General features: G+C 55.6%; 3 protein-coding genes across 4 annotated transcripts; all 3 read left to right on the top strand.

The window, feature by feature from the left end:
* The first annotated feature begins 3,385 nt into the window (after window positions 1-3,385).
* On the top strand, window positions 3,386-4,414 carry LOC123352138 (protein S100-A5-like). The gene is made up of 2 exons (XM_044991896.1): window positions 3,386-3,542; window positions 4,179-4,414. The coding sequence occupies exons 1-2, from the start codon at window positions 3,390-3,392 to the stop codon at window positions 4,320-4,322; spliced, it is 297 nt and encodes a 98-aa protein (XP_044847831.1). The 5' UTR covers window positions 3,386-3,389; the 3' UTR covers window positions 4,323-4,414.
* An 860-nt stretch (window positions 4,415-5,274) lies between these two features.
* Window positions 5,275-8,113, top strand: S100A6 (S100 calcium binding protein A6). The gene is made up of 3 exons (XM_044991384.1): window positions 5,275-5,407; window positions 6,700-6,861; window positions 7,895-8,113. The coding sequence occupies exons 2-3, from the start codon at window positions 6,724-6,726 to the stop codon at window positions 8,027-8,029; spliced, it is 273 nt and encodes a 90-aa protein (XP_044847319.1). The 5' UTR covers window positions 5,275-5,407; window positions 6,700-6,723; the 3' UTR covers window positions 8,030-8,113.
* Window positions 8,114-14,930: 6,817 nt separating this feature from the next.
* Window positions 14,931-20,537, top strand: LOC123352177 (protein S100-A7-like). 2 transcript variants are annotated; one of them, XM_044991971.1, is made up of 3 exons: window positions 14,931-15,051; window positions 19,305-19,481; window positions 20,145-20,537. In XM_044991971.1, exons 2-3 carry the CDS (start codon window positions 19,326-19,328, stop codon window positions 20,349-20,351), a joined length of 363 nt encoding a protein of 120 aa, XP_044847906.1. In that variant the 5' UTR covers window positions 14,931-15,051; window positions 19,305-19,325; the 3' UTR covers window positions 20,352-20,537. The 2 variants fall into 2 exon arrangements, with proteins under 2 accessions (XP_044847906.1, XP_044847905.1); XM_044991970.1 differs by lacking the exon at window positions 14,931-15,051 and adding an exon at window positions 17,982-18,695.
* Window positions 20,538-27,841: the final 7,304 nt, after the last annotated feature.

Raw genomic sequence — 27,841 nt, 5'->3', positions numbered from 1 at the left:
AGCAGGAGGCGCCGCCCGAGTCACTGCACGCCAGGGGCCGGCTTCTGCTGAGTGAATCTGGAGTCACTCCTCTGGCTTGAGTGGAGCCACTCTGGATTGACACCGGTGTAACTGAGAACGGGACAAGTCAGAGGCTCGCCTGGGCAGTGGGTGTGGGCCATCCCAAGAGCAGGTGCAGGAGAATTCAGATCTGAGTCCAAGCAACACCTGGAGAGCAGCCCGGAGCAGGGAGGCAGTAGGCAACCGGGATCCTGGCAACAAGAACCGTTTCCATTGGTCCTCTGGTGTGCGAGAAGCCAGGGCTCCCTCGGGGAGCTCAGTGCGTATAAAAGGGAGCTGCCTGCCCTGCTCCGGGCTCCCTGCTTTTCCCTTTGCTCTCGGCTTGGTAAGTTGGTTTTGTTTTATAACATTGGCTGTTGTGGCCTTTAAAAAACAGACTTTCCAGAGTGCCGCCTCGGTGGGTTCTCTCTCCCTCCCCTCGCCAGATGTGCCGCGCCCTTGGCAGCGTGCCCAGGCTTAGCAGATCCTCTCTGCAGCTGCGCACGGCCCTCCCTGGCACACGGCGTTAGAAGGCCCTCTCGCCAGAGGTGCACACCCTCCCTTGCAGGCCCAGTGCTGGGGGATCCCTGCCACAGCTGTGCAGACCTCTCTCCAGATGTGCAACCCCCCCCCCCGTTAGTCACAGTGCCAGGGGGCTGCCTCCCTCCAGCTGTGGCAGTCACTCTCCAGGAGGCGCGGGCTGAGCTGCAGGGGACACTGGCTCTGAGATGCTTCTGGGTGTTGGCACAGTTCTCCCCTGGCTGGCTGCTTAGACATCGCCTGAGCTCACCTGGTTTCCGGCTGGTGCAGGCACAGCTCCGGCTCCTGAGCTAGGAGATAACGGTGCCGCGCCGGTTACGTCGCTAACATCTGGGGGTCCCAGGGAAGGTGGCTTAGCTCCCTCCTTTGCACGCTCAGTAAGAGCACTGGCCTCATCCAGAGGTGCCCTGCTGGCTCCATTCCGGGGACCCTGGTTCCAGTGGCCCTTTTGGACTCTCTCCCTCCCAACCTCTCTAAGGGAAGCTACTTTTCCAAGAGGAACCAGGATTTTTTAAACTCGTTGTGGGAATGTTGAGATTCCCAGGGGGAATTCCTGGCCTGCTACAGCAGCAGTTTTTCTGTTTGCCTGGATGCTCTGTGGCTCATTTTCCAGAGGCCGGGTTGGCCCTGAAGGCTGGGGGCACAGTGGCATCCCCCCCCGCCCCCCCAGGCACTGGATATGCTCCAGACTCACCCCCCTTCTTGGAGATTCCTGCCTTGTTAACTCATCCTGAGCTTGGCTGCTTCCCCCTGCAGGATCTTTGCTGCTGCCCTTGGTTCCCTCTGTCCTGGAGAGATTTGCAACATCTGAGTTGGTGGGATTTTCACTGGAAGGGGGTGGGGACCGAGAGAGTTAGGAACCCAGATTTGATTGGAAAACAACAAAATTTGATGCCGAATTCCCTTAAATGCATTTGAAATTCCCAGTCAGTAAGACCCACCTGCTCTGGTTGCTCGGGTGAGTCAACAGAACAGCTCTGCATCTCGGGGCAGGACCTTAGCCCCAAGATGCCCGGCCGCACCCTGCCTGTGGCTAACTGCTATTGCTGGTGTTTACTCACTTAATGGCTTAATGGCTTTGCAGTGCTCTGAGGCACTAAGCCCTGGATTTTACAGCTCCTGACTTCCTATGAGCCAGCGCCCGATAAGGGAAATGGATGAGCCAGCGTGTGCAAGTGCCCTGGGGCCCTGGACAGGACCTTTCTCATAATCCTCACTCTTAATTATTAACCATCCGTCTGCCAGGCAGCTTCCCATTTTATTGGTACAGCAGCACTCACAAGCCCTGCTCCAAAGAGCCTCCAGTCTGAATAGACAAGACAGGCAAAGGATGGGCTATTAATGGAGACCCAGAGATGAGGGGATGTGCCCAGGGTCATGCAGGGAGGCAGTGGCAGAGTGGGGGATTGAAGCTGGTGTACCTGGGCCATAACCAGTGAAGTGGCCATGGCAAGGCGTGGACAGCACCACCTGCACAGCTAAGCGCCATCCCCCGGGGGATATGAATGAGGTGCCCACGTTTCCCATCTGTCACGGCTGAATCCAGCAGGTCTGGGCTCTGTCCATGGCAGCACAGGCAGCCGGCAGCCCCAGAAGGGACTGGATGCAACCGGCTTAACCACCTTGCAGCCGCTTCCTCTAATGCAGCATGTGGTTGGCCACCCAGGCTCCATTTCACCCTGGCTCCCCGTGCCATGAATCAGAGCTCCTTCCGGAGCCTGCTTGCAGCTCACACGCTCTACCCAGGTACCGTGCACAGCCAGGCAGACGGTGCAAGCGCTGGGCAGAAAGGAGGAGGTCTGATGACAGGAGCATGCACCGTGGTGGTGGAGCCACGGCCGCCCCAGGGTATTAGTGAGGTCTCAGCTTTTACCGGACCAACTTCTTGTCTCTCTCACCAACAGATGTTGGTCCAAGAAAAGATGTTGGTCCCCCTCCCTCCTTGCAGCTGGTCTCTCGATTAGGACAATGTGGCATTTTACTGCTTCTTCTTAGCATATGTGCAACATGCCGCAGGTGGCCCGTGACTGGGATTCATTAGCATCCCCGGCTTGGGCTGGGTACTGACAGGGAGTGCGACGTGAATGCTGATCCGTGCCCCCAGTGCTCTCTAAGGGACCCTCCCTTCCAGGGGCTGGATGCACAGGTCCAGGTGTGCACATCTGGCTGGATGCACAGGTCCAGGTGTGCACATCTGGCTGGTGGGGGGTACGTGGGGTGACATTCCTGAGCCAGCATCTGGCACTTTGGGGTGTGGGTGAGAATTCTCTACGGAGACCCAAAGCCTGGTCTGTTAGCAATACTCATCTCATCTCCCAGTGTAACAGGCGCGGGTGCCTGGTAACTAACGTTAGCCACAGAGCACTTGAAGCGTGCAAAGCGCTGGAGAAGCGTTGGTACTGCTCCGGGCTCTGCATTCACCCTCAGCCCAACAGCATCGGCGGAAGGGTGGGCTCGTGGTCAGGGCGCTGGGCTGGGACACGGGAGAAGGTTTGAGTCCCGGCTCTGCCACATGTGACCCAGAGCAAACCACCGACTGGGCCTCCGGCTCCCACCTGTGACATGGGCTGTTTAGACCCAGCACCCAGGGGCCCTGAGCTTGGTGGGTCCTACCCAGAAGAACGAAGTGATTGGCTGGAGAGCACTTTGAAACTGGAAAGTGCTGCGTGGAAAGCTAAGTATTAATGCTGCAGGGCCTGTCTCTGCCCCACCACAGCCTGTCTGCTCCTTGCTCACTGGGGCTTGTCTGCAGTTCTTCCCGTGGCAGGCGCCGCGAGACTTTGCCAGACTCTGCTCTCTCTTTCAGACGGATGTGGACGTGCGCCATGGAAACACCTCTGGAAAAGGCCTTGGCAACCCTAGTCTGCACCTTCCACAAGTACTCGGGGAAGGAAGGTGACAAGATGACCCTGAGCAAGGGGGAACTGAAGGAGCTGGTGAAGAACGAGCTGGGCCTGGGGGAGGTGAGTGCTTCGCAAACATTTTGGGGGGGGCTGAAAAATGAGGAATTTTTGGGATCAAAATGAGCATTTTGGTTCAGATCAAACTCTCCTGGGTTTCTCTCCAAATGGATCAGATTTGAGATTTTTGCAGAACTGAAAATTTGGGTTTTTCCCCCGTCCAAAACATGAAAAAAAAATCCACAGGAAATTTAGGGGGAAAATACGAACATTTTTCAAAGTTTCGCCCCAAGTTCTTTGGCCCAACCAAATGGTCAGTTTGATCTTGTGAAATCAGACACGCGGGGTCTGATTCGCAGATCCCCTGTCCCTGTGCCTGGGGGCCGGATGCCTTCCCCAGGGCTGGATTTGGCCTGGTATCTTTGCCCACTGTGCTCATTTCAGGCCTGGGGACTGTTTTCTTCCCAAGGAAGCTTTGCTCCCATTTAGCAGCTGCCTGACTGGGAGGGAAAGTAACGGAAACGTCTCCTCCCTGTTCTGCGGCATGGTTAGCAGCAGCCCAGGAGCGAGGCTCCAGGGTTCACTGCATCATTAACGAGCCAGATTACAATAAAGGGAAAGAAAACCAGCCCCTAGCGCCAGTGCAAATCCCTGCAGGTTTCATCTAGTCCGTTTGGCTTCTCTCGCCCTTTGCTGCAGAGGATGAAGGAGGGCGGCATTGAGCAGCTGATGAAAAGCCTAGACCGGAACAGCGACCAGGAAATCGACTTCAAGGAATACTCGGTTTTCCTGTCCACCTTGTGTATGGCCTACAACGACTTCTTCCGGGGACAGAGCAAGTAGCTGGGGGGTTGGGGGGCTGAGACCGGGCCCCCGAGCCCCTGGCTCTGGGCACTGTCTGGCTGCTTGCAATAAAAAGCGTTTTGTCCACAGTTCTCCCAGTGTGATGTGTTTCCTGCTGTCCAGCTGTCCTTCCATCCCCCCTGCTGTGCCATCTGTCCAGGCTAGAATATCTTGTGCCAGGTTGCAGCTGAAGAAGTGGGTTTTTTACCCACGAAAGCTTATGCCCAAATAAATGTTAGTCTTTAAGGTGCCACCGGACTCCTTGTTGTTTTTCGTGCCAGACAGACCTCTTTTCTCTGCGCCCGTCTGTCCAGCCATTCCCCATGCACGGCTGTCTAGCTTGCAATCTCTCCGGGGGCGGGGGCAGGGGCTGTCTCTCTGCGTCTCTGCAGCCCCTGGCGCAATGGCCCAGAGCCTCGAGTTATTTAGGTTCCTGACTCCCAGTGGATCCCTGTGAGGACGTGGGTGGGGCCCTGACTTCAGGGCACCTGTAACTGTCGTAACACCACACCCTGGGCCTTGGCTGGTTTCCAGGCTCCCGGGAGGGAGCTGGGCTGGAGATGACCGTCCTGCGACCGGATGGATGGCGTTCTGGGGTCAGTCGGGGGGGGGTGTCTGTGTGTCTGGGGGAATTCCCACCACTCTCCATCGGGGTCCTGTGGGTCACGGAGGGCAGCCCGCCCCCGGTGCTATCCTGGCTCACTGGTGCCCCTGGCTCCTGGCCCCGGGGAACCTGCCGGCATTGCTGATCGCACCTGGCCTTCCCCACCCCACCCCGGCACCTGCCTGCTGCAGCAGAGCTGGGCTCAGCTGGGGGCGGGCAGCTGGGTGAGGCTGGGAACTGGGAGGGGAGCCCGGGCAGGTACAGGGCAGGGCATATTGGGGGCAGCCACATGAGTGGGTGGGGCTACGGGGCAGAGGGGGCGTGGCCTCCCCAAGCCACACCCACCCCTCTCCCCGGGGCCGTGGGCAGGGTTGCTGGGCTGGGCTGGGCTCCGGGCCGCTATATAACTGCAGCCCGCGGGCGGCTCCTTCACCCCAGCCCCGCGCCTCCTTCACACCCGCAGCCCGCTCCGTTGTCTTGGGTGAGTCCGGTTCGTTCCTCTCCTCCCGGCCCGGCTCGGGCAGGGGGCGCGGGGCTGCCCCTCCCTCCACGCAGCTGAGCCCCGGGGTCCGGGTCCGTTCCCTCGAGCTCGGGGCCCCCGCAGCCCCCCGGGTTGTGCAGCCCCCACTTTGCCTGGGGCTTCCCCGATCCGCGTTCCCACGGTCCGCAGCTCCGGGCCGCCCGAGCCCGGCTCCGCTCCGCGCCGCGCCGGGCGCCTCGCAAGCAAAGAAGCGGCTGCGCGCGGGATCTGCGCGCCTCTTGCGCGGGGTCTGCGCCCCGCGGCCCGGCTCGGTGCAGGGGGGGAAACCTCGGGCCGGGCGGGGCTGGGTGGCTCAGTCTGCGGCCAAGTCACTTGCGCCACAGCCCGGTGCGTCGGGTTTGGCGACCCCTTGTGGAGACGGGGGGAGGAAACACTGGACACCCCCCCCCCCGCCCCGCATAATACCTAGACTCGCGGGACAACCGGGGTCCCGCCCCCCCCTTGCATGGCAAGAGGCTGGTGGGTGGGGGAGGGGGGCTGTCTGAATCCCCTCTGCCCCTGCTGCTTAGATCCCTCCGGAGTGATGGACCTGGGGGCAGACAGATGGCTGGGGCAGGTTTGGCCCGTACGGGAGGCAGGACACGGACCCGAGATCAAATTTGCCCCTTGGTTGCCCTCCTTTGGTCTCTCTGGCCGTGCCACGGAGCCCCTCACCCTGGGGTCTGGTCACCTACGGCCTTTCCTCCTCCTCTGACCTTCCCCGGCGGGGCTCTGGGCCGAGCTCACCCCTGGGGCGCACGCAGCAGCGGGGAGGGGGCGGCTGCCTCACCCAATGCCCACGTGCTCCGGAGTCTGTCCGCTGACCAGTGCCTGGCGGACCAAGCCCAGGGTCCGTGTAAATTCGAGCCAATCCCTCAGTCTGGCCGCTCACTCTGTGCGGGTCCCTTCCCCCAGCCCGCTGTCCGTCGGCTCCCTCCCCGGGCGCTGAGACGGGCAGAAACTCCTCTCCCTCGTTTTTCTGGGAATGCCACGTTTGCGCGGCTCTCCTGAGAGATGCTGGGCGGGAGGCCAGGTGAAAGGGCCCCAGGTGCCTGGAGCGCTCCCTGGACGGGTGGGCGTGGCTCAGAGCAGAGTCCTGCAGGGCTGAGTAACGGGGAGTTCCCCAAACTTCCCAGCTCCTTGGGCTTGCCAGCTTGTCTCTCCCCCCAGGCAGGGATTCTGGGGCTGGCTTTGCTCTTCCAGTTCTGGTGGTTCCGTGTCCTGGCCTTGCTCACCGACTGTTCTCCCCTCAGATCTACCCACCCAGCTCTGCAGAGATGGCATGTCCTCTGGACGAGGCCATCAAGCTCTTGGTTGCCGTTTTCCACAAGTACTCGGGAAAGGAAGGGGACAAGCATACGCTGAGCAAGAAGGAGCTGAAGGAGCTAATCCAGAAGGAGCTGACCATTGGGCCGGTGAGTGTGGCTGGAGACGGGGTCACAGGTGTTTGAGGCTTTGCAAGTTAGACTTGGTGCAAATTAGCCACCGGGAAAGTCCATCCTCTGTTCTCATTATCATTGTAAGCACATAGTGACCCAGGCCAGCTCCCTGTTGATTGCAGCTGGCTCTGCTGTGAGTGAAGGAGACGCGTTAGGGTTGTTTGCATTACGTTCGTGCAGAGAGGCCCCGGGCAGGGTTGGGGCTCTGTCTTAGGTGCTGTACAAACGAGAGCCCCTGCCCTGAAACGCTCACAACCTAACTAGACCCAGCGTAGGAGGGCGAGAGGCTGCAGAAAGTCATAGAGCTGGGACCAGAACCTGTGTCCCCAAGTTCCACTCCAGAGCCCTTGCCCAGAGCCCCTCCTGGAGGTCTTTGCGGCTCTCTGTGAAGGCAGAAATATTGCCACCTGTGGCCAGAGCCGCCTCTTGTTCCACCCTCTCTGCATCACTGTGACTGCTACAAAGGTGGCAAATCTCCTCCGCTAAGAATTCCCCGAGCGAGGGGGTAGATCGAGTGTAGTCTGCTCCTGTGTCACCCGCTTGGGGAACAAGCAGGGTGAAGGGAGTGTTTGGGCAGAGTGCCGCTGCACTCCAGCAATCTCCAGCTGGTAGAGTGCCCCCTAGGAGCCGTAGGTAACAGCTTCCTTGCTTGGCCACACCCAGCGTGTACTGGGCTCTTCGGGTGTCGCTTGCACTTTACACAACAAAAAATGACGTGACGAAACTATGGGAGGTCCCAAGTCACCGTGTTAGTCATAGAGTGGAAGGCGGGAACGGCCACCAGATCATCTAGGCGGACTTCTCGTATAGCAGGGGCCACCAGCCCCCTCCCTTCCCCTCCCTCCCCCAGAACCTCTCCTCTCATAGCAGCAATTGTGGGCTGGGAAAGGAGGCTTCTGGGAAATGTTAAACCCTGCACCAATGTTCCCCCCCCTCCCCCAGTGCACCTGGAACCCGGACTGTCCCCTGCCAGGGTTGTGAATGGTTCTGTGCTTTCCTCTGGCTCTAGAAACTGAAGGATGCTGAAATTGTTGGGCTCATGGAGGACCTGGACCAGAACAAGGACCAGGAAGTCAACTTCCAGGAGTACGTCACTTTCCTAGGGGTCCTGGCCATGATTTACAACGAGGTTTTGACGGGATAAGAAGTAGACGGGCCGAAGCAGCATGCTGGGGACTGCGCCCTGATGAGTCACTGCGTATCCAATAAAATTTTGTTTTGTACATTGCTGCTGTTGATGGGGCCTGTTTCTGTAAAGCTCAATAAACGTCGTTGGTTTTGAGAGGGTTTCAGGAGCTGGGCTCCAGGTGGGGCTGGGATGAACCGTTTCCACAAGGGGTCGGTTTAATGGGTGAGGGCGGAAAGGCGGGAGCGGGGGATGAGCAGCAGGGAGATGCTGCAGCACTTCACCTGCCCGGGAGGGGTCTGAGTATCACACGCACCAGGCCGGGGGAGAGAGGGCTTGTCTCTAGCCTGGCACTCGGGGGTGGGAATTCACCCCATGCGAGCCTGGTGCAGACTCCTGGGCACCCTGCTGACGTGTTAAGGTTTAATGCCCTGAGAGCGAGTCCCACGTCAGCGAGGACGAGGTCAGACACCCTAACAAACTATTCACGTACATCAGCAGGGCGCATGCGGACGCTCCAACCGCGGCAGGCTAGATTCACTCCCCGGCTCACAAGCCCTGAGCTGCCAAGCGAGCTGGTGGCCACAGCCGGGCCTGTGAGATGTGGGGGACTGTGTGGGGTGGGTCACTCAGAGCTGTCCAGCAAAGAACTGCAGGGAGATGCTGACCTGACCCAGCCGTCTGCCTCGCTGCCTGGATTGGCCCTGCACGCAGCAGCCACCCCGCTGGGATATGGAGGCGGCTGGAGCCTCTGAGAGCCCCAGGGCTCCCTAAGCACTGTGCCCGCCAGGGTGCAGCTGGCTAGACACCCTGGCACGCTCTGCCCATGCAGAGAGATGAAATAGGAAGCTAGTGGCTGAGCCTGGTCCCTAACCACCAGGCTCCCCAGTTCCTGTAACATTAGGGGAGGATGCGGTCGCTCCACCTCTGCAGTGCGGCCATGTCAGCGCTCAGGGGAGTGGGTGGGGCTGCAGGTGTGTCACTATGGCAATACCTGTGAGGCAGAGCTCAGCTCAGGCACAGGGGCCTCGTCAGCGCGTCAGGTGATGGGAAGAGCTATTCCTGGTCTGAGCCGGAGTCCTGCAGCCAGCGAGAGATCCGGCACCATCCCAGGGCAAGAAAAGCCACCGGGTGCCGCTGACGAACCTTCCTTTAAAGGGGCCCTGAGCCCCCTCGGCTCTATGGTCCGTGCTGCGCAGGATGCGGTCCCTCCTGGGCAGACGTGGGTGTCGCTCTGACAGTGCTTGGCCCCAGCGGGCTCTCAAACAAAGGAGGGACTCGTTCCTCTCGGGAATGCCGCGGTGAGCGGCTACATCTGATACCCTTGTACAGGGCCCTTGTGGCTAGTGACAAATTGTTGATCTGCCTCCAGCCACCCCCATCAGCTAGTGAGTAATATGCCTCCCCCCCCCACACACACTGTAGCCCTCTGGGCCAATCCAGAGCAACCCCTAGGGCTGCGTATTTATCCTGGCTGGGCTGGAGCAGAAAGCGAATGTCGCAGAGGGAGAGGTGCGGTCCCAGCGTAGCGTCACTCGCCCCAGGGCAGAGGAGCCGTTACCAAGAGGGATATTAGGGCTGCACAGCAAGGAAGTGCTTCCTGCGAGTGAGACAGGTGGTTCTTGTTTGTACGGCAGGAGAACTGGCAGGCCCCAGCTAAAATCAGGGCCTGGTCGTGCCTGCTGAGGGGTGTGCACGCCCAGAGTAAGAGCCAGTCCCTTCCAATGGCGTGAACAAGACGGACGTGGGGTGGTGGAAAAGGAAATGGAGGGACAGAGACTGCAGCAAGGGGCAGAGCCGGGCTTAAAACCCAGGAGGCCGGTGCCCCTTGCCTGCCCTCGCTGCACTGCTCCCTTCTCAGGAAGGGGGAGAGTTAAGCGTGGGTACGTAACGACTCTGATTTCACAGGGCAGCTGTCTGCTTGGAAAGCTGGTGCTCTGGGGCACTGTAGAGCAGTGGGTCTCAAGCGGGGGTACGTGTCCCCCTGGCAGGGGCACTGGGGGGGGGGAGCTGAGAGCCATTGAACCAAGCTGTAAACTCAGCGTATGATGGAAACCACTTCCAGCCAGGGGTGCAGCAGCCCCCCTAGCTCCAGCACCTCTGACCTCCGGAGTACGCAGGGGTCTTCCAGGGGGGACGTCACTTCAGTTAGATACTTGCCTGGTTTTACAACAGGTTCCGTGAAAAGCACCAGCGAAGTCAGGACCGACTAGAATTTCACCCAGACAGTGACTTGTTCAGCCGGCTCAGTGCACTGACATGGAAGTAGAAGAGTTCCAGGCCAGTCCATTTATTTGTTAGTTATATGGGCAAAAAGCAGCAATTTGCCAGTACGAGCGGCTGGGACACGTCTGTCATTTTAGGGCTGATTTTGTGAGCAAGTCGTTTTGAAGTGAGATGAAACTTGGGGGTGACCAGGACCAATCAGACTCCTGAAAGGGGGACAGTATTTTGGTGTAGCTCACAGAATTCAGCAGCGGCACCTGCAGGACAAACCGGCTCACTACAGAGATGGGTGTCCAACTTTGCAGCCATGCACATGCTCGATGGCCCCTTAGAAGTTAATTTTAACACCCCAGGGGCTGCCTGGAAGCTCTTTGGGCCTGAGGTCAGTGCAGCCGCCTGAGGAGGGGCTCGCCTTTGCCGCCGTGGGCTGGCTGGAATGAGCGGGTTTGCGGTATTCAGGTTTTAGTTGCTAAATGAATCGTCGTCAGCCAAAAGACACTAGAGCAAAGCTTGCAAAGGTGACTGCTAAACATTCGGGGCCAGCTGCCCCGCTGGGGTAAATCAAGGCAGCAAATTCTAAAGGTCGCTGTGTGACACCCGGCCGCCATGCGAACCAGCCTCCGTGCCCAGCCGTGCAAACAGCTCAGGATGTGGTTAGGAGCAGGCCCGTGTCGCAGCGCTCAGACACGCCGCATAGCAACGAAAGCCGCACACTCACTCCTCCCGGACTGCCCTGCTCGGGAGGATACTGGCCCTGCTAAACGATCCCCGGAACCCCTCAAGCAGGTTCTCAGCCACTCTCGCCGCTCATTTTGCACAGTTAGGGCTTCAGCAGGGACCCAAATGTTGTTCCAGCAGGAAGCCTCCTTCGCCGACACCAGAGCCAGGGGTTCCAGGCACTCAGCGTTACCAACCCGCCAGCCGAGGTCAGAGATCCCAGAGTGACGCGTCCAGCACGCACCAGGGTTTGTTTGTTCTTTGAAATCGGCCAGCGGAGACACATCTCACTGTCCATGTACACGCGCCATGCGCAGGGAAGAGCAGCATGGCCAGGCCTCTGCTTCTTAAACAGCGAACCGGAGCAGGAATGCATGAACGACACTGGCGCGAGCGCAGGCCAGCGGGAGAACTAGGGCGTTTAAGTGATGCACACACAGTGCTCTGGGCTAGATCCTCAGCTGAGGTCCATGGAGCTGCCCCACTGACTTACCCCGGCTGGCAGCTGGCCTCTGAAACAGATTTGTCCCAAAAAGTAACAAGCACCTCTGGGCCAGAGAGAGAGAGCTAGGCTGCCACTGAGGATCTGGTGCAGTGGCTCTGCTAACCTCCAACCAGCAGCCCATAAACTGTTACATTGTTGCCAAGTTGTGTGTTTTGGTATTTTTATTTTAAATCAGCAGCTCCTGGAGTCCTGTGATTACATGAGAACTGTCTTCTTCTTCTAGCCTTAGTCCCAACTATATGGGAGTATGGGTCTTGCAGCCCTACTTTGCCATTGCAGTCGGTCTTGAAGCGGTCCCTTGTTAATTCTGTAGTTAAGCACATTTTTTTGTATGACATCCACCCATCTAGTTTTGGGTCTTCCAACTCTTCTCTTGCTCCTCTGCTTCTAAGTGTAACACCCTGTTTCCTATATGTTCTTCCACCCTTCTTTTCACAGGCCCAGACCATCGAAGCCTGGATTCCTGGAGCTTTTCTGTAATTGGGGCCACCTTCCCCCTTCCCTGGATTCTTTTGTTCTGAACATGGTCCAGCCTTGTGATGCCAAACATCCATCTTAACGTTTTCATTTCCACTGTATTCCTGCTCTGTTCTTCTCTCTTCCTCAGTGCCCAGAGTTCAGAGCCACAGAAACGGCAGGCCTAATTGCACGAGACCCTCAGCTTTAATTAAAAAGAAAGAGGTTTCTAGTCCTTATTGTTTCAGAGAAAAGCCTGAAAACAGGATCCAAGTGCACCTGAAAGCTCAAAATCCAAAGACCCCCCCACCTCCCCAAGTTGTTTTTTAAAATCTCATGGTTTTGAAGCCAGTGTGATAGTTTGGGTTCCTCATTCATGATTTTAAATGTTTGGGGTTGTCAATATTGTAAACAAATTATCCATCCCTCCTCCTAGATCCTTATCTGTCTATCCATCCATCTATCCTTCCTTCCCCCCTGCAATCTCTCTCTCTATCCGTATACACCCATCAGCCATCCTTCCATCTCCTCACCACCTGCAATACCTTATCTGCAATGAATCAGCTACCCCAACACAGCCAGGACTCAGGAACGGCGGGCTCAGAGGGATGCAGGCTTCGGGGGAGACATGCTTGCTGGAGGGAGAGGGATTCCATGCTGCAGGCAGCGCACAGCTGCATGGGGGGATCGTACAGCCTGGCCCGTGTGTAAAAAGCAGCCGAACTATTGAAATCCATTGAACCTGCCCTACTGCAGCATTTAAAGAGCAACAATCTGCAGTGCCCCCAGGTGGCAGGCATGAGACAGAGCTCCCTGTGTATACCACAGGGGGAGGCAGCCTGTGGCGTGGGTGCCGAAGGCGGCACACGAGCTGATTTTCAGTGGCACTCACACTGCCCGGGGCCTGGCCACCACTCCGGGGGGCTCTGCAGTTTAATTTAATTTTAAATGAAGCTTCTTAAACATTTTAAAAACTTATTTACTTTACATATAATAGTTTAGTTCTATAGTATAGACTTATAGAAAGATGCCTTCTAAAAACATTTAAATGAATTACTGGCAAGCGAAACCTTAAATCCGAGTGAATAAATGAAGACTCGGCCCAGCACTTCTGAAAGGTTGCCGACGCCTGGTTTACAGGCACGCGTGGGGAGTGGGCTGTGTTAGCAGTGGGGTGTGTGTACGGGACAGGCCACGAGATGGCAGCAAAGCTATGGACGGCGTGTCCTTGGCGCATACCAGGTCGCTCGTGTGTGTTAGGGCCTATGTGGGGACTGGTTTCTTCGCTCCAGGTAGCACCCTGTGTTGGGACGGCACATCCCTCTGAACCCTGCCGGTCTGCAGGGTGGGTGCCTGGCTTCTGGGCAACCAAAGGAGGCCCCGACAGCGTCCCAGAAGCCGGAGGGCTCCATGTCACTAGCGGGCAGGGTAGATGATTCTCCCTTGGTTCCATGCGGCAGGGCGGCTCTGGGCTTTGCTTCCGCAGCCTCTCCAGGGAGCCGTCGCCAGCGTCCTAACGCGCCACTCACATAAATAGGCTGCAGCGATGCAGGGTGCGCTGGTGGGGCCAACCCAGATGCCACCAGCAGGGAAAAATAATTAAGACCCATTGGAGGTGGAAGGAGCTGATCTCTGGATCCCGGCGCCTCAGTGCGGAGAGAAGCAAAGTACCCGGGGAATCGCCTAACGAGGGGAGATAAATGAGCTAATTAAGGGCTCATTGTTTTTAGAAGCAGCAAGGTCCTGAAAGCCCCAAAGGAGTCAATGCGTGTCAAGTGCTGGGTGCTGGCTAATTCCCTCGTGTAGACAAGGCCCAGGAGTGGGTGGAGGATGGTCTGTACGTCCTTGGAAGGGGTAAGCAGGAAGGAGACCGAGGGGCTGTAAATGATCAGCTGCCTCCTGAGCACCCCTTTGTGGCCTGGGGTGGCACGGCAGTGCCCTGCCTCAGTTTCCCCTTGCTTGTGGGGAATCTTCCATACTCCACCCAGCCTGTCTCATTTAAAGACATTCCCCTTTGGGATGGGATCCAATGGATTTAGGCCCTACAAACACTCATCTTCCAGGCCTCTTCAAGCACCAGTTCCGCGGTTCGAATAGTTCTCTCACCGCTGAACCAGGAGCCCTGGCCCTCCTTCCTGGAGCTGGGCTATCAGCCAAGCCCTCCCTGCCCTGCAGCAGTGAGGCTCAGAGCCGTGCGGGGTTCATGCCACGGCGCTAAAAATAGCTGCGTAGACGTTTCTGTTTGCGCCGGAGCTCAGGCTCCGAGATCCGCGCCCCGGCCCTGTGTGACAGCCAGGCCCCAGCCCGAGCAGGAATGTCACTGCCGTAGCGTGAGCCCGAATGTGTCGCCCTGTCCTGCAGGGGGTTTCGCCGTGTAGACGTGCCCTTTGCTCTCTGCAGCACTCGCCTGCAGCTGCTTGCTCAAGCCAGCTGTGGCTTCCCGCCTCTGTATTCGCCCCCCCTGGGGCGGTGAGTGAGGCTGGGGCCCCTCTCCCCTGACGGGGCCCAGCCACCCTGTGACAGGGCTCGTTTTCGGCTGCCCAAAGGAGCAGGACTGGGGCGGGACGGAGAAGGGGGAAAATTGGGGCTGAGGATCTGATCTATTGCCGCTTCCCTTCCAGCCCCCTGTGCTCTCCCCAGGCAGCACCACTGACCTCCCCCCGGGCTGTGGAGGCACCTGGGAGCGAGCCCGATGGAAATCAGGGCCTGGTCGGGCCGGGCACTGCGCAGACACGTGGCAGGGGACAGCCCCTGCCTCAGAGAGCTCCCGGTCTAGGTGGCCCAGGCAGACAAGGGAAGGATCATCCCAGCGCTGTACAGGTGGGGAGCTAAGGGGCTGGTCCAGGACACGCAGGGCTCTGTGGCGGAGTGGGCTTTGAAGCCAGCTCTCCCGAGGCTTTGCTCACAAGCAGGTCCGTCTTCCCTTCCCACAGGTCCCTTCTCCCACTCAGCCCCTGGGATCCACTGCTCCCGGCGTCGCCTCTGCCCTGCCGCGCCGCCCTCCATTCGAGGAGGATTTTCCTGGCCCCGCCCCTGGAATTCACAAGAAGGGCACGAGACGCATCTGTGCAGCCATGGGAGCAAGGGGTAGGCTGGGTCCCCAAGGAGAGCTATTGGCATTTCAACATCCCCAGTGGTAAGTTTGTGCTCTGGGAACTAAGTCCCTTCTGACAGCTGCTCGAACAGCCTGGATATGCGAGCGTCATGCCCCTTTCCTGGCCATCCCACAGTGATGTCAGTGAAACGTCCCTTGTGATCCACCAGTGCTTGCAGCACCGTTGGGAAGTACCCCTTGCGGTTTATGTACTGGTTGCCAAGATGGGGATCTGCGTTCCATCGATCACCCCACCACAGTTAGGGAACCCCACTGTGGCAAAGCCATCCACTGTGACCTGCACTTTTCCCCGAGTCACTACCCTTGATAAGTGGGCATTCACCCACGAAAGCTCATGCTGCAAAACGTCTGTTAGTCTATAAGGTGCCACAGGATTCTTTGCTGCTTTTACAGAACCAGACTAACACGGCTACCCCTCTGATACTTGATAACAGAGCGTCAATGATTGCATTGGCTACTTGGATCGCAGCAGCCCCCACAGTAGACTTGCCCACTCCAAATTGATTCCCGACTACCTGGTAGCAATCAGGTGTTGCAAATTGATTCCCGACTACCTGGTAGCAATCAGGTGTTGCAAATTGATTCCCGACTAACTGGTAGCAATCAGGTGTTGCAAATTGATTCCCGACTAACTGGTAGCAATCAGGTGTTGCAAGCTTCCACAGGGCTATCGCCACTCGCTTCTCAACTGTTGGGGCAGGTCTTATCTTGGTATTCCCGCACAGAGCTCCAGGAAAGTGGCCTTATGCATGCGAAAGTTTCGCAGCCACTGTGAATCATCCCAGACCTGCAACACTATGCGGTCCCACCAGTCTGTGCTTGTTTGCCGGGCCCAGAATCGGTGTTCCACTGTATCAACCAGCCCCAGTGCCGCCATGATGTCCCAGTTGCCACAGCCTGTGCTTTCAGGAACGTCTGTGTCCATGTCCTCCTCACAATCGTCCTCATGCTCTTAGCCCGGTTCTGCACATACTGCAGGATAATGCGCGAGGTGTTTACAATGCTCACAACAGCAGAGGTGATGGTGAGCTGAGCTGAGCGGGCTCCATGCTTGCTGTGGTATGGCATCTGCATGGAAAAAAGGCACGAAACGATTGTCTGCCATTGCTTTCACGGAGGGACGGGCGACTGACGACATGTACCCAAAACCACCCGGCATTGGGAGCTTAACCCACAATTCCAATGGGTGGCGGGAACTGTGGGATAGCTACCCACAGTGCTCTGCTCCGTATATCGATGCTAGCCACGGTAGTGAGGACGCACGCTGCCGACTTAATGCGCTTAGTGTGGACATACGCCATTGACTGTATAAAATCGATTTCTAAAAATTGACTTCTATAAAATCAACCTAATTTGGTAGTGTAGACATACCCTAGTTCACCCACAAACTATTGGCCGGATACAGGAATTACTGGGTACAATTCTGTGGGCTGTGTTATGGAGAATGTTGGATTAGATGGCTCCTTCTGGCCTTAGAAAATCTATGAATCAGTCGATAAGTGTGGCAAAGATATTTTCCATTGAAGAAGGCAGCCAGTGGCTATATTTTAAAGACTGATGCATGGGCCATTTGACCGTCCAGTGTGAAGGTTTCTTTTAAAAAAGTTAAACTTTGCCCTGTAATGGAGAGGGTCAATGGTTATGGGTGAATGGTTGACTCAGCTGGTCGCTTTAATGGGGTGTTCCTCGACCAGGAGTTCAGCTGGTATGATGGCGTGTCGGTGAGGCACAGAAATGCTTTGATCCCAAATCAAGACAAGCTGAACATTACTGTCTGCGCTAAGCTGTCTTAGTTACCTTCCAGAGCGGGCCAAGAAGGGGGTCACGCCTGCGAACTGAGGTGCCTGAGGACACCCCTTGGAGAAATAAAACAGGCTGCATAACTCAGTCGGTGGCATTGAACTTTATATCAAAAGGATGATGCACTTGATTGAAATGCCCAAAGAGTTTATCATGTGCTGCGATGACTTTAGTTTGGCAGCTCATCCACGCATGGTTGGCAGCGTCTCCAGTCGATGCAAGACTTTGGCATTGGGACAGGCGGAATGACTTTTTGTTACTGTTCTGTTCCCATGAAGTGCATGGAGTAATGGGGGCTCGGGACCTGGGTGGACAAGGTTGGGATGCCCCTTCCAGAACGATTGGCGGGAAGAGGGCCGTGCAATCCTCCCATCACGAGAAGGACTTATTGGAGCAATGTCCGGTTCTTTCTTTCAAGTTTTACTGAAGGCAGGAAAATGCTCAACAGAGCAAAATGCTGCTTATGGAGAATGGATTTCTAGTGGGGAAAAAGGTCCATCTCAGAGAATTCAGGGTAGGTCGCAAATTGTTCTTTTACCAGGTGAGTTAAAAGAGGCCACGCCACTGGGGGCTAATTGCTGACCTGGTCTCAGTTTTGCTCCTGTTAAGATAACGAAAAACACTGCTGTGAAATGCCACCCATTTAACAAGCCTTGGGCTGATTTCAGGGGCGTAGCCCTCTCCTCCTTTGCAAGAACCTATTCCCTTAGAAACCTGTTGAGAAAGGAGTAATCCCTAGGGAGATGCAGAATGGAGGGTGGAGCCGATAGTTCATGGGCTTAAAAGTGTGAGCAAGAGAATGAAGCAATATCGGCCATTACCTACCGCCCACATATACAGGAAGCAGAAATTGACCTGGAACATTGTGTTCTTGGCTCCAGAAACTAAAGACATCGAGTCAGATCTTAAGCTGTACAAAGGGGCCTGGATCTGTTGAAGTCAGTGGGCCTAATCCCCAGCTGGTGTAAAGAGGCATCGCTCCATTGAAGTCAATGGGCCAGAGAGCCCCCAGCTGGTATTAAGTCAACTTTGCGCCATTGAAATCAACGAACGACACTGACTTATAGGAGCTGAAGATCTGGCAGCATTTTCAACCAAGCCTGGTTGAGATCCCACTTTCATAAAGGAAATCCTCTATCCATTGACTTCCTAGGTGGGGGGTGTCTTCTCTGCGCCCCAAATATAGGAGAGCAATCCTTGCAAGTGAGGTCCCCCCACCACCACCCTGCTGTTTTTCTCTCCCTCTTCATTTCTTTCTGAAGTTCTCACCATCCTTCCTTTGCATTCAGTTCAGAGTGGTGGGAGGAGGCCCACTGGGGACCAGCTTTACAGATTAAACATCTCTTGTCTGACAGAACTTGGTTTTCACCTTTGCCGGTGACCAACCCGCCCCCGGACACGTATTTTCAGTGACTGTAGCTCCCTACACAACAGCCACACGGGCGTTTTGCAGTGACACTGATGACCAGTGTGGCACTGGCTTTTGAGACCCCCACCCCATAATGCTGTTTGGGGAACTAGAACGCACATACCAACCTCAGGATTCCTGCAACCCCTCTGCACCCCTGTCTGTGCCCCTGGCTGGCTGCTCGCCCGGAGCAAACGCCCAAACTGTGCCTCTGAAGCGACCCCGGCAGGCGTCACTTTCTGTACAGGTTCCAGAATTCTTGCCTGGGCGTGCCGGGTGCAGCGCATTGCACAAGGCTCCAGATATCGTTAAAGAAGGAAAACAATAATGTCACTGTCGGAGGGCGTTGTCTGTGTGTGTGCAAAACTCAGCTCGAGGACAGTATAAAAGCATCTGATCTCTGCGCTGTCTCACCACACCTGACTGATTGTCTCCTCTTCTGCTCTCCGAGACTCAGGTAAGGCCGTTTACGAGAAGTAGCCCTATTATTTTCTAACCAACTGTCTTGTATCGCGCTTTATAAACAGGGGATATTGCTGGGCTGCTTTGGGGAGCTCACGAAGCAGGATCCCCCCCACCGAAGCAGGGATAGGAAATGCTGCTGGAAGTACAGGATAGTCTCCAAGGCACAGGGAGAGGGCTTTAGATTTTGTGTTTGAACATCGGGGGTGGGGGGGTGTCAGACGCAGGGCTCATGGGAAAGGTAAGTCAGGGAACATCCAAACGCCTTCATTGATACGCTCCTGGACTAATGCTGGGGTTAATTCCCACTCTGCCATAGCCTCCCTGAGTGATCGTAATCTCTCTGTGCCTCAATTCCCCAGCTGTGAAATAGGATCAATAATCCTTTCTCTGCCTCATCCCCTCTTAGAGGCAGGGACTGTCTATGCACAACACCTATTGCAATGGTGGCTTGATCTCAGCTGGGACCTCTCGGAGCTATTCGAAAACCAGTAATAACATGATACTGTTCTTGACACCGTCTGCAGACTGGCCACGCGTCGATCAAGGCGGACTGAGACAGAAGGGAGCGTTCATTCGTGCGTTAACTGTCTTCCTGTTGCAGGTTCCCTAGACACTCAGCGAGATGACAAGCAAGATGGAAAATGCCTTGAATGACGTTATCGACGTGTACCACAATTACTCCGAGAAAAGGCCCAACCCGGACGATTTCCTGCAGAAGCAGGAGTTCAAGCAGCTGTTAAAGCAGAACGCCAAGTCATTTCTGAAGTGCACTCTGCCGGTAAGCTGAGACACGGCACTGTCTGGGGGAGGTGCTGGGAGTCTCCATGATGGTGATTTACCGCCCCTGGGGATCTGGCCTATCCTTCCCCTTCGCTTTACTTCTCGGGGAGACCTTCACCACATTGGTGTCCCGAGAGTCAAGTGGGGCAGTAGAAGTTAATCTGAAAGCAAATCTATTTATGCTGCTTTAACCCAAAGTTTGCTCCGCCAGTGTGGAGATGAACACTCGACCGATAAACATCCAGAGAGCAAGAGAGACTGAACTTTATTCTGGACCTTCTCTCTTCCTGTCTTAGGCAAATGCCTTGACGGAAAAACAGGCTCAGCTAGTAAGGACCAAAGAAATGGCTGAGTAGACTCCGAGAGATGAATGGGGATTTCCTGGTACACACGGAGGGTTTTCTCAAAGCACTTTCACTTTTCTATTTTCACTGTCAGTGATTAGTAGTCAGCTAACTCCCCCTGAATGTCACCGGGGGCCAGGTGTCTAGCAGCCCGTTGGAGCTTTCAAATCTCTCCCCAAATGCCGAAGTCGCAGAATAGTATTTTGCTGTTAAAAGTAGCAAGGAGCGTTCAGTGACCACTGCTGGCACTGGGCAGGGCAACCTCCTACCACCGTGTTGCTAATGGAGTCTTCCTTTGACTCTTCCTTCTTTTGCAGCCCGGGTCGACGGAAGACGAATACATAGACGACCTGTTTAAGAAGGCCGACAAAAACAGAAATGGATACCTCCATTTTGAAGAGTTCGTCACCACGCTGGCGAAATTGGCCATACATGCTCACAATATCTCACACGAGCCTTGTGACAAAACGCCTGGGAAGGATGGGCACGGGCATGGCCATGGCCATGGGCATGGCCCCAATTAACTTGGGCACGAGCCTAATTCTGACCCCGCTGCTGGGCATGGGTGTCATGGCTGTGGCACTAACCCCAGCGATGATCCTAACCACCCAAGTCAGGGAGACTCTTTGAGTTAAAACAAGACGAAATTTTGCAAATATCAAATGTAACCAGAGAATCTTTGCCTGTTTGGGCTGATAACGTAGCAATAAAACTTGCCTCTCACGCAACCCCTTGTGTCTCTTTGCTGTGTTCTTCAGTCTCCTGACAGTGGTGTAACCTGCTGGGCTTGTGTGCTAATCACAGCGTGTGAGGGCTCATGTAAATGGGGGTGGGAGAGGAAGGGTGGCCCGGCAGATAAGATACAAGCAGGAGTCAGGCAGTCTGAGCTCTATTCCCAGTACAGGACTGGGAGCCAGGACTCCTGGGTTCTGCTCTCACATTTGCCACTGACTCAGGGGGTAAACTTAGCCACGTCACGTTGCTTCTCATCTGAGTGGGCTGGGAGGAAGGATTGTCTGGTGGGTAAAACGGAGGTTCTGGGAGTCGAGACACACGGATTCTATTCTAAGCACCAGCCAGGATTCCTGGGTTCTGTTCCCACTGCTGCTCCACTCGGACATTGGGTAAACGTAGGCAAGTTGAGTATCAGAGGGGTAGCCGTGTTAGTCTGGTTCTGTAGAAGCAGCAAAGAATCCTGTGGCACCTTATAGACTAACAGACGTTTTGCAGCATGAGCTTTCGTGGGTGAATACCCACTTCTTCGGATGCAACACGTATTCACCCACGAAAGCTCATGCTGCAAAACGTCTGTTAGTCTATAAGGTGCCACAGGATTCTTTGTAGGCAAGTTGCTTCCCTTCTGCATTCCTCAGCCTTGGCCTTCTGCCAAACAGCGAGGCAGAAGGCCGTAGGAAATGAAATACAGCTGAGTAGCAGTGAGGCCGGGGCAGTGTGAGCGGGGGATTAAACATGACACAATCATGCAGTGCTGTTCAGATACAGACTAATGCCATATCAGGTTGCATTCGCACCTTGTTCGTTCAAGTCCTCGCATTGTACTCACACTGGGGAGCAAATGGGACCTGATCCGATACAAGCGTGAGCAGAATACAGTGGACAGCAAGTCTTCTGCTTCCTGCAAGGGGGCGGAGGCAGAGTGCAGGACATGGCCTGACGCATCTTCCTCATGGTGCTAGTGAGATGCTCAGCTGTGCATGCCGACCCCTGGCTTCACTCCTCTTCCTAGGCAGAGGTATTGTGACAGAAGCGCTCTCCTTAATGCTGGGTCAGCTTCTCTAGAGCACCCGTTCTCTCCTATCACTTTATACCCTGTGTTTATGTGCACAAGAGTCCATGCTTGCAAAGAGCAATGAGACCACCCTGACACACAGCTCTCACTGGAGCACATGGTCCTATCCTGATGTTCCCACCTCCGAAATCCACCATGTTAGCTCTGGTGACCTGGCACTTTGCTGGGTGGATGGTCAGGCAGAATTGAACTCCGGACCGTCAGTGCTAAAGATGAGCCTTCACCACTTGAGCTAAAGGAGAAACTCCATTCACGGGTAGTGTTAGTAGACTCTTATCCTCTCCTGGAGCAACCACTGGAGTGGGACATGCAACAACCACTGAGCCAGGGGTTACATTTGCAGCCATGGCTATAATATGCCCATCCCATCTCTGGCTGGATAGGGTACAGTCACTTTTATGTAGCACCACAAAATCACTTAGCCCTGAATCGCCAGCTTCTGGGAAGTGACTGGCATGTTCTGCATCCTGGATGGTGTGGCTACGAACTCCCAGCCTAAATGGTGTGATGAAGATAGACCTTATCCTAGCAAATGGGTACAGAGGAGCCAGCCAGCTATCAGGCAATGGACTTTCCTTTGTCCTAGGCGTGTGTCTGCATCTCATCCCAATAGAGCCGACCCCATTCTGGGGTCCAGAATTGTGCCTACAGCCGGGTTTTCCCAGTCTCTCTCATTTTCCATATAGGCTCAAAAGACTTTTGAAACCCTCCTAGCCAAGGCGTCTCAGCCAACACCTCCTGATCCCACATATTGACTAAAATCTGCAGCCGATTGTTTGGCTGCACTCATGGTTCAGTCTTAAAAATGTTCCAGAGACCAAATAGCCAAGCGTAGCCCGTTTATGGTAGAAAGACAGAACCGTACAATATGACATGCAGCCCCTCTGTCTGGGAGGCATATTCTCACTTACACACAAGGTGCACTTGAAAGAGATGCATTTCCGCCAGCAGTATTTATTACCAACCTTTCTCTGCATCTAATCCACCAGTTCATACCAGTTCCTTAACTTGTTCTGTATCTTGCTTTATTCTGCATGTTAGAATTCCTGGTACTGGTCCGTAAGGTACGTCCTCGTATTGCCCCATGCCTGGTTCGGTAAACTCCACTCCAGATAGTGATGAGCCATGACACGACTCTCTAAGTGTACCGGGGGGAAAGTATTCATGTCCCTTTGCTCTGACACGGTTCCTATTTTCGAATGTCAAGGCTGACTTCAGCTTTGCAAAGGGTTTGTGGGATACCCGACGGGGTGAACAGAACTGTGGGCATATGGTGCGCAGTACATAGTGTATAATTGTACTGCAACAATACCAAGCACATAATACCTGTTAACATGATGTATTGGCTAACACTGAACTCCAACCTTCCTGACTCCTGCTCCTTGCACTCGCCTTCCCTCTGCCTGAGTGCTCAGGAAGGATCATCTCTCTGGAAAGCCACTAGCCCCCTCCCACAATCCCCAGCAAGCCTGGTTTCACTAACATACTTCCCCTTATGACATTGACTCCTCCACTCACTCCCTTCACCTGGGGAGATGCTAAACCGATCTGAGTGTCCACACCAAGGTTTGTGCTCGTCTACCTTAAATCGGTTTTTAAGTTTTTAAGCCAGTGTGTGCAGACAGGGCCCAGGAGGCTTTTTGAGGTCATGCAAATCCCACCCAGTGGGGCTGGTATGGTAGACTGTGACTTTAGGACTTCGTAGAGGAGGTACTGTCATTCGGGTCCCAACGCTGTCTAGGCACAGAGGCAAACAAAGGGGATGGCTGAAGGCTGGAGCTGATTGTTTTGCAGATGTGCTCATTGGAATGCAAAAATTCAGCCTGGTCAAATGGGCTCATTAAAGGAGATTGCTGCCAGCTGCGCAGAAAAGATTTCGATCTGTGTAGATATGGGGCAACAAGCAACCAGGTCAGAACACGTTCTCTAGATTAGCTCCCAAGATCTATGAAATCAGAAGCAAAAAAAAGCGAGGCTATTTTGGAGGCAATTGATACTAAATCTTCCAGAGTCACTTGAAACCGAGAGTCAGTCCCACGTGAAACTGGGGTCTGAGCTGTCCAGGGGTGGGAGACAAATCCAGGGAGTTTCGAAGAACGACAGCTCTGAGCGTATTCGGGGCCTGACAGCCTTTGGTGATTGCTCTCCACCTGTCTAACGCCCAATCAGTGCACTCTTTTTTGGGCTGACTAAATAGGTACATTGCAAAATGACAAAGGCAATTTCAAACTGGAAGAAAGGCGTGCAGTTTTTGCAGCGAGGGTAATTAACTATTGGAACAGCTTGCAAAGAATATTAGGGTTGGAAGAACCTCACGAGGTCATCTAGTCCAATCCCTTGTTCAAAGCAGGACCAACACCAACTAAATCTCTTGCCTAGGGATGAGGTTTTCTCCCTGGAAAGTTAGTGAAAAAAACAAACAAACAACTTTTGGCTGAAGCTAGAAAAATTCTATTCAGAATTGCCGCCACGTGCCCCCTCATGGGGGTTGTAGTTTGGATTTCTTATGCCCTGATTCTTCTCTACAGGCTGGCGTCCCTCACTGGACTACATCTCCCATGATGCACCTTGACCTCCCCTCTTGCTCAGCTGTTGCAGCTTACCATGGGAGTTCCTAGCCGCAGTGCATTCTGGGAGATGCAGCCTGGCTAGGGAACCTGACCCCCTCGAAAAAGAAGGGGGCATGAAGCAGACAACTCCCAGGAGACCTGAGTTGCGATGTGTCCGTTTGTGGGTGTTCTTTTGCCTCAGGCGAAGCGGAACGTTTCTGTGGGAAGTAGACGCTTTTCCTCAAACAATTCATTGAACTGAAAACTGAGGGGCCTGTTGCAAACCGGGTTTGATGGCAGGTTATCAGCCGGCCCTGCCTGAAGTTTTCCAGTCCAGCTGGGCCCTTTGAAGAGATGGCCTCTAGTTCCACCACAAGCTATTGGGCTCGGTGCAGGAATCCCAGGGGAAGGGGGGAGGAGGGGAGTTATCTGGCCCACGCTTGGCAGGAGGTCAGATGAGAGGATCATAACGGTGCCTGTGCGCTCCCAGATTCAGATGCAACCTTCTCCCACACGTGTCCTCAGGTCCTGTTCTGGCTGGTGCGGCCAGAGGGGTAGGGGAGAGAATATGGGATGTGTCCGGGAATTAGGACAACAGCGGACAGAAGTTAAGCAGGAGGAGACGGAAAGCTCCAGCCTTCCCCGGCCAGTGCTGTGAGGGCAGTGCCCGGATTCCCCTGGGGACAGGAGATCTCCCCAACCATCCCCCTGCCGGTGAACAGCAGCTCAGACTCCACCGCTGGAGCCCCAGCGTCACGTGGCACACCAGCCCCCCAACCTCTCCTTGCTGGGACCGGGACGGGTCTCCCATGAGCCAGAGTCTGCCTGTGGCCTCTGGCTGGGCAGCATCGTAAGGGCTGGCCCTCAGAGAGCCGTGCTATGTCACCCCCTCACAGCTGGGTGTGCACAAGTGGGGGCAGGCAGGGGCACTGCCCCCCCCGATAATCATCCAGGGGCACAGAACTCCTCCAGCCCTGGGGGTGGGAGATGGGGGCAGCTAGCTCCTGCTGGGGGCAGGGTGGGGAGATCCAGCCATGGTGGGGGGCGGGGGGGTGAGGAGATCCTGCCGCGGTGGGGGGGGCGGGGGGGGTGGGGAGATCCTGCCGCGGTGGGGGGGGCGGGGGGGGTGAGGAGATCCTGCCGCGGTGGGGGGTGGGGGGGTGAGGAGATCCTGCCACGGTGGGGGGTGGGGGGGTGAGGAGATCCTGCCGCGGTGGAAGAGGGGACAGTGGAGTGAAGCGCGAGCTCCTGCTGGGGGAAGGGGGGGGAAGGGAGGAAGAGGAAGCCCCTGTGGGGGGAGGGAAGAGCGAGCTCCTGGGGGTTCACAGAAGGTGCCCCTCCAAAAGGGGTCAAATTTAAATTCCTGCCCCCGCCCCTGCCCGTAGGAGCTAGGCCAGTATTGACTTGCGTGGCCCTCACCCACACCTGGGCTGGCAGAGACACCAAGCAGAGCTCGGGGGCTCGCTCGTCCCCCGGGCGCGCTGTTCTGCCGACAGTCACGTGCACGCCACACACCTGGAGCTGGAATGCGACGAGCGGGGTGCAGCAGGACAGGTGGGTCTGTGCAGAAAAATGACGCAAGGTCCCACTGAAGAGAGCCCTTGAGCCGGTTTGGCAAGGCCGACAGAGGCACCAGGATGTGGGTTCTGGTTGCAAACATTCCCTGACAGGCAGGAGGAAAAGGCAAAGATACTGCAAGATGAGTCAGGGACAGCACGGACAACCGGCTCCGACTGCCTCTTCGTCCTGGCCTCTGGGCACGACGGAAACCCAGAAACAGAGCTCATGCGCTTTCCCGTCTCCTGCCCCCTATTTATCGTAGGAGAGGCTGGGCTGCCGGGTGAGGTGCCCGGCTCGAGGAGACACACCGGCGCTAGCTCCATACGGCGTGGTTGCAACAGCCCAGGGGACTAGCCCCCTTGGGTACGTACCCAGGAGAGACCCCCAAATCTTAGAGTTTAAGGGCAGAAGGGCCCACCAGACCGGCTAGCCTGACCTCCTGTATATCACGGGCCCCCAGCACCCCCACGTTTGTAGGTAGAGTTGGGATTATATTGGGCCATGTGCATTCCGTTGCATTTATCCGCACTGAATTTCATTTGCTCTTGCGTTGCCCAGTCACCCAGTTGTGTGAGATCCCTTTGTAACTCTTTGCAATCTGCTTTGGACTCAACGAGCGTGAGTAAATTTGTATCATCTGCAAATGTTGCCCCCCCCCCCGTTTACCCCTTTTCCCAGATCATTTATCAATATGTTGCACAGCCCTGGTCCCAGTACAGGCCCCTGGGCGACACCACTATTTACCTCGCTCCATTCTCACCCTTTATTCCTGGCTTTCACCTGGAGTGCCTGGCACTGCTTCCAGGATCATCTAAGGAGCCTTAATTTTAATTTAATGACAAGCTTTCGTTATCTTAATCACCCTGCCGCTGTTCAGAAACAAACTCCCTGCCCCAAGGGCGGCAGCTGGAGCAGCACAGAACTCATCACTTTCCAGGCTCCAGCTGTGTTGCCCTTAAGAGGTCTCTGGGGCTAGGGCGTGTGCTGGGAGCAGACCTCAGGGACTAAACTCGGGGGTGGCGTAGAGCCTCCCCTGCACCCCAAATGGTGCCCCTGGCTCAGGGCCCCGGCCCTCCCCCTCCTGTCTCCCATCTCCCGCCCTGGCCAGCCCTGATGCTTCAGAGGAAGGAGACCAGGAATACATTGGTGGTGGGAGGGGCAGGGGGAATTCTGGTCTGACCTCTGCAGGGGGGCCGGCTGACATGAGCTTTTATGAACATAAGACGTAAGCTGGAAGTTGGCCCCAGCCCCACCCTCCCACGCCGCCCCGTCACACACACACAGTCGCACTCAGAAATGCGCCCAGCTCTCTCTTAACGCTCATGAAGTTGTTTGTCCCTGTGACAATCAGGGTCCATGCTCCCCCGTGGGAGAGTGGAAGGTTTAAACGGCCCCTGCTCTGAAGGCTGATAGACTGAGGCTCTCGCAGACTTAGAGCGAGTCCGCCACGAGACCCCCCGGCTTCCAGCCCTTGAGGGACTTGGGGTGAGGACGCTCAGCTGGGATGGAGCAAAGTGTCCGAAAGTCAGGAACGTCGCCAGTGACCCCGGAGTGGGTGTGACCCGTCATAAGGGTACAGTCTGCAATGTGCCCGAGATAGGACAGATGACTTGGAGGGAGTGTCTATACTGAAGTAGGAATCAATCTGGTAATTACCGTAAAGGGAGAGAATCAGGTTGCGGCATGAACCTGTGTGGAGCAATCGCTGCTGAAACAGGGCTACGGAAAACTGCATAAAAGGTGTGAGCAGAGTAGTGGGAACTCGATACTTCATTGATCCGTCTCTGAGAGTCCTTAAGAGACGTGGGTAAGTCTGTTTATAACCAGCTCTTCTAAAACCTTGTAACCCAACTGGTCACCACTGAGCAAAACATTTGGACTGAAACTTCTAACATCAGCTGAACTAACTCATGGTTTCTTTCCAGGATCCTTCACTTGGTCTGTGGCTGGGCACAGGGCTGGGCCTGAAGGCAAAAGATCTGAGGAGATTGCTGCAGAAGAAACCTCTAAGATGGGCCATCCGCGTTGGCAAGGACCACGCCAGGAGCAGCGGGGCTGGGGTTTCCGCATTTGTTTATTACCCTGGGCACGGCAC

The sequence above is a fragment of the Mauremys mutica genome, chromosome 17 (assembly GCF_020497125.1).
Source record: "Mauremys mutica isolate MM-2020 ecotype Southern chromosome 17, ASM2049712v1, whole genome shotgun sequence".
NCBI lineage: Eukaryota > Metazoa > Chordata > Testudines > Geoemydidae > Mauremys > Mauremys mutica.
The sequence above is the reverse complement of the archived record's forward strand: the minus strand, read 5'-3'. Positions and strand labels throughout refer to the sequence as shown.

What these genes read in the sequence shown, in the direction of transcription:
- S100A6 (XM_044991384.1), top strand. Translation starts at nt 6,724, where the DNA reads ATGGCATGTCCTCTGGACGAGGCCATCAAGCTCTTGGTTGCCGTTTTC. An exon ending in AGGAGCTGACCATTGGGCCG is followed by an intron (nt 6,862 to 7,894) that starts GTGAGTGTGGCT and finishes CTCTGGCTCTAG; the next exon opens with AAACTGAAGGATGCTGAAAT.
- LOC123352177 (XM_044991971.1), top strand. Translation starts at nt 19,326, where the DNA reads ATGACAAGCAAGATGGAAAATGCCTTGAATGACGTTATCGACGTGTAC. An exon ending in TTCTGAAGTGCACTCTGCCG is followed by an intron (nt 19,482 to 20,144) that starts GTAAGCTGAGAC and finishes CTTCTTTTGCAG; the next exon opens with CCCGGGTCGACGGAAGACGA.
- LOC123352138 (XM_044991896.1), top strand. Translation starts at nt 3,390, where the DNA reads ATGTGGACGTGCGCCATGGAAACACCTCTGGAAAAGGCCTTGGCAACC. An exon ending in ACGAGCTGGGCCTGGGGGAG is followed by an intron (nt 3,543 to 4,178) that starts GTGAGTGCTTCG and finishes CCTTTGCTGCAG; the next exon opens with AGGATGAAGGAGGGCGGCAT.